We start from the raw sequence: 12,567 nt of genomic DNA, 5'->3' as shown, positions 1-12,567 counted from the left end.
CTAAATCCAACTTATCACATGTAGAATTAATTATTCACCATGGTTGGGTGGGAGACTTCTAGAACTAACATTCTTACTACAAATACAATTTATATCTCTATCAATGCTGCCACAAACAATTCTTCCCAAATAATCATATATAAATTATCAATCTAACTGAGAATTGAATATGATTTACTTCCAATTTGGCTTCAAATTTCTTCATTTGTAAGGATTCAAACTTATCTTCCAAATTCCAATGTGTTTGAAGGCGTACTTTTTTCACATATCAACTCCTCATGTGATCATTTTGAAGAATCTCTCGAACTTGTTTTACCCTGGAAAATTTCTCAACATGTCATAATCCAATGTTTCGTGATGATGCTAGCTAAGAGCATGTTGATCCAATCTATGATTTGTTTTGTAACGTGTTCTTTTGTTGTTGATTTAAAGCTCCTCCATTTTCAGTTCACGTCGTATCCTTCTATAATCTATATATTATCTCCTATGCTTCTTGACAGCCAAGAAAGACCTTCATACGCATACACTACTTATCAATATTGTCTTTTGTGAGTCTGAGGTTCAAAACCACGAAATAAAACATTCAAAATTAATAACCAAGTTCTGATACCACTTTGTAGAAAATGAGAGGAATTGGGGAAAAAAAAGAAGGAAGAACACTCAAATAATTTAAGAAACTCACTATCTTTGAATTTCTTTCATTGCCAATTAATGAACTAATTAACACATGAATCTTAGACACTTCTTGATACAGTAAACATACTTTAAAACAATTGAATTCTTAGAAATACAAAAATCAAATTTAAATAAATATTCTACACACTATTAAGTAAATGCTCTATTATCATTAATACTACATTTTCCGAAATGCTTAATATATGCTGCTCCAACAAGATAATTGGGATCGAGAAATTTGATGTAAAAAATCTACTATTACATAGAACACAACCTGCATATGTAGAAGAATAAATGTTATAGCTGGCTTAATTAAAATTTTGTACAATTCATCCAAATTAAATGCGAACAATTAGTCTCCAAAGGAAGAAAAACAAGAAAAATACTGCGATCAGACACCCCCTTCCTCCAAACAAAAAAAAAAGGAGAAAAATAATTCTCTGACAGCTTCCATGCATATCCCAATACAAAACCACGATGCTTTGTCCCCTTATTCCACCCAACAAAATAAAAAATCAATGAGAATAATTTTTCTGTTAACAAAAGAAGAAAAAAAAAACCAAAAGTGTAATCTGAAGAAATCATCAAATCCAAAAATCCCAATCCAACCCCCAAGATATAACCAATTTTCACCTTGAAAGCATAAAAAATTCTCCAACCTATTCTCAAGCTAATTAATCCACTTGTCAAGTTCCTACCCTCCAACCCCATCACTGTGTCAGGGTGCCCCCACACCAACACATTGATGGGGAACACATCACGTGAAAGTTTTCTAGTTAGCATGAAGGGACATTCATTCATCCACAGCACTATTCCTTGTCTCTTCCCCCTCAACTGAGGAGCTGCTCCTTGTTGTCCTTGCATCCCAATGTTTGAGACACTGTTATCTGCTGCTGTCGATGATGATGAAGTTGCATTGGTTGTTGTTGTGGCTGTGATGTTGGTGGAGTTTGTTGAAGATTGTTGTTGTTGTTGTTCATCTTTTGTAGGTTCTGTTGATGATAGATTTGCCTTAGTCTCTCTATTTCCTTCTTTAATGCTTCTTGGTGAGCTGAGAGAGTAAAAAAATATATACCCACTATCTCAATAATCATGATCATGGTGTGCTTTTGGAAGTTCCAAAGGTGATATATTATATCAAAAGAGAAGAAGGAAATAAAATCTCAATATGTATATATGGATTGCATAAAATAAAAGATGGAGTGAAAATATTTGGAAAAGGAAAAAGAACAAAGCATTATACCGTCTTTGAAAATCTTGTCTTGGGCCAAAGCAGCAATGCGTTGCTTCAAGGCACTATTGTCGACATTAAGAATCAAACGTTGATGGTCCAGAAATGCAACTCGCGGTGATAATGCTGATACCTCCGTCTTCATTTTAACATTTCTCATAATTAGCACAAGTCTTATATATTTATTGGAAGATAAATATGCTACTAGATTTAGGGAAACTAATATGCTACATGTAACATTTATATTCTTGGTGCAGCATGTGTATATATATTATGAAAGTTAAATTAAATTAAACTTATTCACCTGCAAAGTTGTTACGCTCCTTTCGAGTTCAGAAATGTATTGTAGCTTTCTTACCCTTGACCTCTGAGCTGATTGCCTGTTAGCCAAAATTCTGGTTTGCATACAAATAATAACAATAGCAAATTAGATTTAGTTTGGTATATACACACTTCACGTTTAATTCTTCTACGTATATAAAATCAATCACGTATACTGTAAGGTTAAGTTAAAGTAGCTTGAAAGGAAAAGGGGTATAAGAGACATAATTGGACTCACATAATTAATTAACTTCTGCACTCAACCAACTCATTTAATTGGTTTAATAAAATTAACTTTGTTAGATCCAAATACATAACTATCAAAACATTTGTTTTCTTTCTTCTTCTTTATATATATATATATATATATCTAAAAATTGTACTCATCAAAATGATAATTCGATCATGTATTCATCATTTTTCAATTATTTATTAAACAACGCAGGACTTGATCAAGTTATTTTTAGTTCTAAAAAAAAATGTAGCATACATATCAAGCCACTTGCTACTAAACAAGTTACTATTCATGTTTAATATTAAAAAACTCTACAAAAATTTAATGTGTAAGACAAGGTATATATGGATCACTCAGTATTTTTTTTTACGATTAAAACCAATTATTTAAACTCATGAAAGTAAATTATAAACTTTTAACTTAACAAATATTGTAGTAAAAATATGAAAAAAAATTTATTCAACAAGTGTTAAACTAAATTAGAATACATAATCTATCTATTAAGAGAATTTTAATATTATTATTTAATCATAAATTATCATGACAAATTTATTGGTTTTTACATTAATTAAAAGTCTTAAAAATATACATTTATTGGTTTTTACATTAATTAAAAGTCTTAAAAGTCTTAAAATTTATTATTTAATTTAATTAAATACATCCTAAATCCTACTAAGCTGGTAGTTTATTTAAAAAATAAAATCATTTTCATTAACTGTACGTGCATGGGAGGTGTGAAAGTACTATATAATATATAAAATATAAAATAGTAATACATTACTACAGCAATAACAATAATTAATATTTGGTGTGATTAGGAGTACCTTTTGACCCTCTTGGGATCAACAACGATTTCAGTGCAGGTGGCGGTGACGGAGGATGGCGCCGCCGCCTCCTCATCCTTGCTCGAGCTTTCCTCTTCAACATTTTCCGTCTTCGGCTTCACGTCCAGCGCCATTGCTATCGGCTTCTCCTCGCTGCTGTTTTGGTCGGAGGTCGGCGAGGAGGGGTTGGACACCGACGACAGCGGCGGCGGAGGCAGCGCCGCCACAGCAATGTCATCGGAGAACATCGAAATGAGCTGGTCCTCGTCGAGCCGGTCGAAACCGGTTCGGCATTCCTCGAGAAACGGTGTCTCGAGGAACGTAATGGAGTCGCTGGCAGATCGCCGATGGGCACCCCGCCGGGCCGACGAGAAGTCTAGAAACTCGTCGACCCATGAAGGCGGTGGGGGAGTTGTAGTGGTGACGATGGTGGTGGTTGAGGTTGTGGGGTTGAAGTTGGCCATTGAGGGTACCCTTTGATGAGGAAAAGATGGCCAATTTTGGGGTGTGGTTGGTATTTTAGGAGGTAACTGTGCCATTACCTATGTATGTGTGACCCCAAATATAGAGAGATACCGAAAATTTTGTGTCTACTACACGTATAATGGCCTTTGTGTATCTAAGTGTGTGTGTGTCTGAGAAAATAGAGAGAGGGAGAGGGAGAGGGAGAAAGAGAAAGGAACAACACAGATCCCAACAACCTAACCAACACACAAACAACCGCGAATCTTAGTTCAAAATCTTGTTCTTGGGGTTCTAAAACCAGCGGGAGAGAGATAGTATTAAAGAGATGATGAGAGGCAATGCCATTGTGCCATGTAAAGCCTCATAATGGTGTTTTTATTCATTTGCTATAAAGTTTTTCTCTTCTTTCTTCATATATCTCCTTTTTTCCCTCCCTTTTTCTTAGATTTTGGTATGTGTTTATGTAATGTATGTTTTTCTAAGGGGGTGTTGGAGAGAGAGAGTGAGAATGAGGGAGAGGTGGGTCACATGGGAGAGGATTAGAGACAGCTAGCAACAGCTAGCTGGTGAAAGACTCAACGGTTTTAGTGGGAAAATTGGAGTGTTGTTTAATAACTATAGGAATCAGCAACCACGTGCAGATGTGACCCCTTCACTTGGCATCCATTGTCTCATGTCATGATACTGTATACCACCATATTATAAAAATTTCATTTCATCCCTATAGAACTTATCTTGGGCAGTTTTTTTAAATTTATTTTTACCCCTTTGCCTAAAAAGTTTGGTTCCGCTTGTGTTGTGTCCTATCCATATAGCACTTTTAATTAGACTTGGATAATGGGACCACAATCAATGCTTGGCCTCCTGGTTTTCACATGGTCAGTGTGTCATCAGAACCGTTCAATTGATTATTCTATGCATAATCATCTTTTCTTTATGTGTTTTATTACCAATTTTGGATCGGATTAATGGACACGCTGGCACCCGATATTTGCACTTCGGTTTGGATCAGATTTTGGTTCCCTTTTTTATATGTTAATCGAAGAGTGTGCAATTGGGTTTTGATCATCCAATTGAGTATTTGGCAAGTTTGTGATTAACGGGGGGTTTATTTTAATAACTAAAAAAGGCATGCAATGTGGATCATTAATCTTTCCTTGGTGTAGTTACATGGGAGAAGATCTTGGGGCAGATTAAATTAAACCATGGGATAGTGGTGTGTATTGAGAAGATATATACCACATGCAATTGATTAAGTGAAACTGGATTCTATCTCTATAAATAATATATAAGATTCAAGTTTTATAGATAATAAAAAAATATATTTAAGAGATAAAATTCTATTAAAAATAATCAATTAATTTTTTTAATAAAAATTAATGAATATTTTACATCTATCTAATCGTAGTGAAAAAAAAATATTGAGAAGATATATATAGAACTTTGGTTAAGGATGAGCTGTGAAGAGAAAAGGGCTATGTAAGAATCATGTCCTCCATCTCCCCCCATGTGAAACTCTTTGTAATAACTCAGCTTTCTTTGCTTTATATATCTCCTAAATCAGACTCACATGGGAAGATTTCTGTTCCTGTTCCTTGCCTTCTCCTCTGAAATTCTGTGTAGCTCCATCATTTCATGCTGGCACTTATGTTATATATTTATTTTTTAAAGTGAATGTACTTAGGATGCACTAATAATGATTAGGGGAAAAGATGGAATAATGCATGCTATAACTGCCTCAGACCTATTGTTTAATAGCTTTGTCTTCATATTTATCACTTAACGCCACCCACTTTTGAAGATGTTCTATTATTTGATTAAATATATGTTTGCAAATTCGATTCCTCATGAAGGGGAAAAAGAAATTTAGATTCCTCATGAAACCATTAAATTAATTCTTTAGAAACTCATCATTATGATTACTAAAATATTCCCTCGAGATAACTATGGTCATATATATTTGAACTGGTGGTTAGCTGTCCTCTCGATGGTCAATGAACATAATTCCACTAAACATTCAAATATTCTCAGTGTAATTAATTAATCAAAACATAAAATATAAATTTAATGCTATTTTATTCCAGTCGTGATTTTATTGTTATAGTCTTATTAATTGACGTCCTATATTCTATTTATAGGTATTATTTATGTAAAATAAAATAAAAATACATAAGATAGTTTTGAAACTAGAATACAATATATATTGCAATATGATTTTGGATTATGATACAAAATTAGGTCATGATAGTAATGTAAATTAAATATCTTAGAAAACTAAAATTGTGATTATTAACTTTAAATATATCAATTATTAAAATATATGTTTACAAAATAAAATAAAATAAAATCATTGAAAAGTCGTAATACTTGGAAAAAAAACAAAGATATAAAAAGTTATCAATATAAAAAAATAAAACATTTTAACAGTCAAAGTAAATATTAAAATAATGAAAAAAAGGTTACAATATAGTAGTGTAAAATGGTTGTTGTTAACTTACATCTAATGCAGAAAAAACAACTTACATCTAATTGGGCTAAATCGTTTAAGTTTATTTTTTAAAAATAAGTGTGCTTTTTAATAAAATAAACAGTTTTATGATTTTTTAGTATGATTATCTAAATTATTTTTTATTTAAAATAAATAATTGTTTGTTTTTTTAGTGAGAAAATTCTATCTATTTTTAAAAAGAAACACTTATATAAACATCATTCTTTTTTTTAAAAAAAAATAGTTTAAACAAACTAGATATTGGTCAGTTTATTTAAATTTATTTATTGAAATAAACATTTATTTTAATAAAATATTTATTTTAAGAGACAAATTCTATTTACTTCTTAAAAAAATTTGATATAAAAATATTTTTTAAAAAATCATTTTTCCTTTCATTTAATTTTTTATGTCTCTCCTTTTCCTTCACCTCATCCACTCCAAAATAGGAAGGAAGTTACTTACCCATCATATATTTTCCGGTGTAAAATAAACTGCGTATGAAATTAGCTTCAATTTTGTGATTTTGTGATCCCTAGAATTCTTTGGGTACCGTACATACGATTTAAGAAGAAAAGGGCTTACGTAATCGTAATGACTAATGAATACAAAGCATAATTGCACGTGGGACGACCAATAAATAAGTCTTACCTGTCTGTCTTTTTTCTTTTAGATTTGAATTTTTAATGCATAGTATTAGTTCGCATTTATCTAATCTTTACCATTTAATTACATGTAATTGTATTTAAACATCCATATACCTTAATCCCTTCATCTCCTACAATATAAAATCGGTGTTTCATGTATATAAGCACCAAGCATAACATGTAAAGATGGTGAGAGATGATAAATAATTGAAAGCGCCAACACAGTGGACGCGCAAAAACACATTAATAAAAGAAGAAAGTTTGATGGGGACCATTTAGTAAAGTTTCCATCCACATTTGAGTATTTTGGTTTGCTATTCACTATTTAGTCCGTATATGTAAATATGAATATGGAAATGTTTTTTTTAAAATTACGTACAATGGTTACATTAAGATAGTAAGATTGAATGAAACTTTTGACTTTTTTTTCTTCTGAACACAAAATATGTCCAAAGTCACTAGTCATGAGACTATTATTAGTCTCATTTTTAAAATGTAAAAATTATTGAAATAAGTTTTATTATCACTCAATAATTTTTTTTTCATACGCTAGGTTAGTAAATTAAATTCAGGTTAATATACTTAATTGTCTACCAAATATATTAGACTCTTGTTGATTTCAAACTTTTGACTCCCTGCATTAACCCCTATATACATAAACTTATGACATCATGCAAATCTCTCAAACTCTCTCACCACTAGACCAACCCAAATATATTCAGGCATTCTTAAACTTATAATTTTTACAAAAATAAAGTAAAAGATAAGTACTAATTTCAAACAAAATTTATTTATAATATTAAAAATGCAAAATGACCTATTTGATTATTTATCTTATTTTCTAGTTCAATTTAGTCATTCATCATTTAGAAAAGTTTATTTTGATTCTTTATATTTTTTAAAAAGGATCAACATGATCTTTTTTTTAAATATAAAGGACTAAAATCAACTTTCTAAAAAATGAATGATCAAAATGAACAAAAAATAAATAATATCTTTATTTTATTAAATAAAAAACTAAAATGAAATTTTTTAAAACATAAAAAACTAAAATGAAATTTCTAAAAGATAAAAAATCAAATCAAACAAAAAAATAAGATAAAAAACCATATAAATAATTTTACCTATTAAAAATATAATGAATCCTAAAACTATCATTCTTAAAATGATTCCATTTAACTATTAGTTCAATTTAAAATTGCATGAACAATTAAATATTTTAGACCAGTCCAATTTATATGACCTATTAATATTTTTATTTACACTAGCGTTCAATAACAAATCACTTAACTAACACATCATTTAATGAACAGAATGATGTGGTGATATGATAAATTTTTATCAGATGCATAAATTTTACAATGATATTGCAAATTAAATTTATTTAAAAAATAAGCATAGTTATTTTATTTTGGGGCGATGTATACTTGATTTACTGCTCTCTTGTATTTAATAAATTTTGCACCTATCCTAAAAAATAAAATAAAAAATTGCACCTGTGTGTTGACTTTAGTCAACAATTGTAACTTCAGTTAGTCCATCGTTGAGGCCAAGGAAACCCACTACGAATTGGACCTCAAACCCAATCCAAAACACTATATGTCTATTTCTACTAATACATTACAAAGTTTTGAATTTCCGTTTTGTATATGAAAAAAAAAGTTTATTTTTTCCTGAATATATGAAGAAAAAAATTGTTTTCTTAGAGGCATGAAGAAAAAAATTGTTAGAAACTTAGAATCAATATTGTTGTAGATATTATCCACCTATGCATGATCACCTCTCGTTAAAATGGAATTTATTATCCACCTATAAATGGAATTTAAAAAAATGGTTTATTTATTTAGATCTTATATATACATTATAGAATCACATTTTAAAATCAACCGTGATTCAATTAATTAAGACACTAATTTAAGATTTAATAGTTTAATGGTAAACAAATTGTAGTACAATCAATATTAATAAATTAATAATTAACAACGCACTAATTATATACACAATAGTATAAAAGTTACATTTAAAATAAAATACTCCCATTTTGTTTTTGACTCAAGAAAATATACTCCCATTTCAACCTTAATCAGGAGTAACAAACATTACATGATGTGGTCTGCATATAGTACGTACAAGGCTCCACTTCATGCGGCCTGTAGCAAGCAACAGCAGACAAATCTTGAAAACATGGTTTTGCCTTGTTATTTTAGTCTACATCATACGTATTTTGGGTTTACGATACGATATGTCAAGGGATTATGGGCATAGTGTCATATACTGTATATAAGTTTCATTTGCAGTAATATTTTAAAATTTAGATCGGTTGAATTATTTAAACCGTAAATTTATTTTATTTTTTTATCTGAACATTATATACTTCGAGGCATAAATTTAACTACTTGAATCAATTTAACAATTATTCACAAGCCTCACCAAAATTTATACGGCTTTAGTTTTAAAACATTAGTTTATAATCCTTAGAGCATGTTCAATGAAATTGTTTGACTAAGTTTTTTTTAGTTTTTATGGATTCTTATAGTAAATAGGGTTTTTTTTTACAGTGCTTATATAAAAAAATGTTACTTAACAATAAAAAAAAATTCTTTCTAAGATGAGAGAGAAGTAAAAAGGTTGTTGGGTTTGTCATGCTTGAGGTGAGAGAGAATAAATGATTAGTTGAGTCTTTTCTTTACATAACTTTGAAAGGTAAAAAGCATAATGTCAAAATTCACTCAAATGCTCTTTATGTCCCGAAAAGAATTAATTAATTTCTCACTATCGACTGATGAAATGTATCCTTAGTGAAAAAAATAATTTTTCTAAAATATTGAGATCATTAAAGTAATTTTTTCAATAAAATTATTTATCAATTTTGTTTATGATTAATAATTATAAAAAAAATTGGTTGATCAACTCTAATATTATCTCTACTTTTAATCACATTTTTTTATATTTATATGGCTCAAGATTTTCCTTAAGATAATTATGATTGAGCATGGTATTAGTTGAATGAGTGACTTTGTTTGGTGAGACTCAATCATGTGCTATATGTTGTACCACACTACGTGATTGGTTGAAGGCTCTCAAATTTGAGTTGTGTTATTTGAGGCTTGGAGTTATAGATTAGGTAGCTTCCCATTCATGGCAAACTTTGTGGCAGAAATGAAGGAGAGACGCGTGGGATTGAATTGGAAATAGATCCAAGACATTTTGATTGTCATGTGAAGGCAGTGACGGTATGTTTTTATAAACGTGTGTGTTATAAATAGTGTCAACAACCAGTGTGGCCTTAGCTTTTAGACATCGGAGGAAAGGATTAATGTTTTACGTACGTGATGTTCGGAAGTCTTTACCTACCATTATTTATGTGTAGTTAAGGAATATTTCTTCCATTCTAAAATAACTGTATTATCTGACAATTTTATATAATTAAAATTTTCTTTCATTAGTTTATTAATTTTTATTAATATATATATATATATATAATAACTTAGGATCACGAGTAAATATTTTATGTATATATTGCCATACCGGTGATAGCTTCAAGGAAATAGAGAAAGAAAGAAAAATAACAAGGCCAAATTGATTGACAAGCCACTTGATTATAATTGACAGTTAATCTCCGTTATTGAATTAGACTATATTAAAGGATAAAATTTAGGATAAATTAAAGAATAGAAGTTATTACTGCTCTGGTCTTTATTATAAGACGTTATTTAAAAAAATGATGGTTTTTTATAGGCAATTTATAATTTTTATGAAGCATATATCTATTTTTTTCACTAGTTGTACTTATTAATATTTAAATATTTGTTTTTTTTCATCAATAACAGTGTATAATACTGTTGAGCTTTAATATTTTCATATTACCCATATCAAGTTAATAATTATTGATAAGGATAAAATTGATACATGAGTAATTTTTGAGAAAAAAATCAATAAAATCAAATGTATTAATTCTTTTTATTGGTATGTATGACTTTGTCCAAAATGTCTTATAATAAGAACTAGATGAAGTATTTTGTTCCTTTTTCAAGTTGGTTAATTATGAAAATAATTATTTGTTATATTAAGAGTTTAAGATAATATTTATTATTTTTATTAATTAATTTCTTAGAGCATCTCTGGGATACCTATTTTGGTTGTCTCATATTTGTATTAAAATAATTTAACTGATCCCTACTAAGTTGCATCACATTTAAGTAACCTATAATAAAAAAAATTATATCTTTTTTTATATAAAAAAACATTGTTAAATGTTAGAGATTTATAATAACTTACCTATTCTTTTCAATCAACTCACCTATATCCTGTTAACCGTAAAACTACTACTCATTTTAGTTTCTATACGAATAATTTTTTTTATGTTTTAATCCTTATCAACATCCTTCTCCCTTTTTCTTCCTCTTACTTCTTCTCTCTCATGTTTGTTTCTTTTTATTACCTCATCAACACCTTTTTCCTTCTTTTATTAAGTTGCAATGTAATTTTTTCTAGATCATATAATGCTTATGCAAGACCCATCGCCAAAATCGTCTTTAGTGACTATGAATGACATAAGTATTTTCATTTCCAAATTTGTAGCAATTTAACAGTCAGTCGTAAAAAAATGATAGTTTTAAAATGATGCACCAAGGTCCTACCACTACAAGGAGTGCTGACTCAAATTGCTACTCGTAGGTTATCTCATATTGTCCAAGAAACACATTTGAACTCTACAAACTTGAGACACTATGATTTAGGGTCAATAAGAATTAGTTAATGCAAGAGAGTTTTAAAAAAACAAAACCCCCAAAATAAAAGGAGGAGGGAGGTGTTGATGAGGTAAAAGAAAATAAGGAAACAAATTGGGGAGAGAAAAAGAAGTAGGAGGAAGAAGAAAGGTGAAAGGTGTCAATGGATATTAAAACATAAAAAATTGCTCATAGAAACTAAAACAAGAAATTTTATGAGGAAATATACATCAATATCATGTCTTGACCTTAAGTTTTTATTAGCAATATGAGCCAAAATAGAATTGAAAGTGTTTGTATAATGACTAAAATGGATGATTTTTTTGTATCAGAACTAAAATGTAGAGTTTATGCGACTATAAAGACCAAAACACAAAAATAGAGTAAATATAAGGATCATGTTTGATAGTGCCTCCATGTAATGGGGTTTTCACCACAAGAGAAGTTGCTACAAGAGCCTTGGTTAAGAAAAAGTCCAAAGGAAACATCTTTTCCATTGATGAAGGCTATGTTTGGTTTTCCATCCTGGGTGCTCAAACTCAATTTGGAAATCAACTGATTTTGGTGACATGTCTGGTTTCCTGTAAAATTATGGTTGCAATGAAAATTTTGCTCGGAAGCTTGTTTTTTAGAAACAATACTTGTGTTGCTTTTGCAAACTTAAGTTTAACCAAAATTTAAGTTTGTAAAACTTTAATCCAATTCTCTTAAGAAATAATAATAATAGCAATATTAATATTAATATTTTTTATGTACACATTTTTATTCCGTGGGTTAGCATGGTGACTATTAGACCAATTCTCTTAAGAAAAAGTGTGTCCCAAAAGAGTATGAGAGAATTGCTATTCTCGTCCCTAAAATGCTAGTTTCACCCCTTCTGGGGCAATTTTTTTGTCTCCGTCTTTGTGTCAGACAGATCAACTTCGTTGGACTGGCTCAACCTGAGCCCAG

General features: G+C 29.8%; 1 protein-coding gene across 1 annotated transcript; it reads right to left on the bottom strand.

Moving 5' to 3' along the window:
* Positions 1-954: 954 nt before the first annotated feature.
* LOC114378486 (basic leucine zipper 34-like) lies at positions 955-4,211 on the bottom strand. The gene is made up of 4 exons (XM_028337085.1): positions 3,287-4,211; positions 2,211-2,301; positions 1,919-2,045; positions 955-1,726 (listed from the first exon to the last, which is right to left on the bottom strand). Exons 1-4 carry the CDS (start codon positions 3,823-3,825, stop codon positions 1,506-1,508), a joined length of 978 nt encoding a protein of 325 aa, XP_028192886.1. The 5' UTR covers positions 3,826-4,211; the 3' UTR covers positions 955-1,505.
* Positions 4,212-12,567: the final 8,356 nt, after the last annotated feature.

Source organism: Glycine soja, chromosome 12, assembly GCF_004193775.1.
Source record: "Glycine soja cultivar W05 chromosome 12, ASM419377v2, whole genome shotgun sequence".
NCBI lineage: Eukaryota > Viridiplantae > Streptophyta > Magnoliopsida > Fabales > Fabaceae > Glycine > Glycine soja.
The sequence above is the reverse complement of the archived record's forward strand: the minus strand, read 5'-3'. Positions and strand labels throughout refer to the sequence as shown.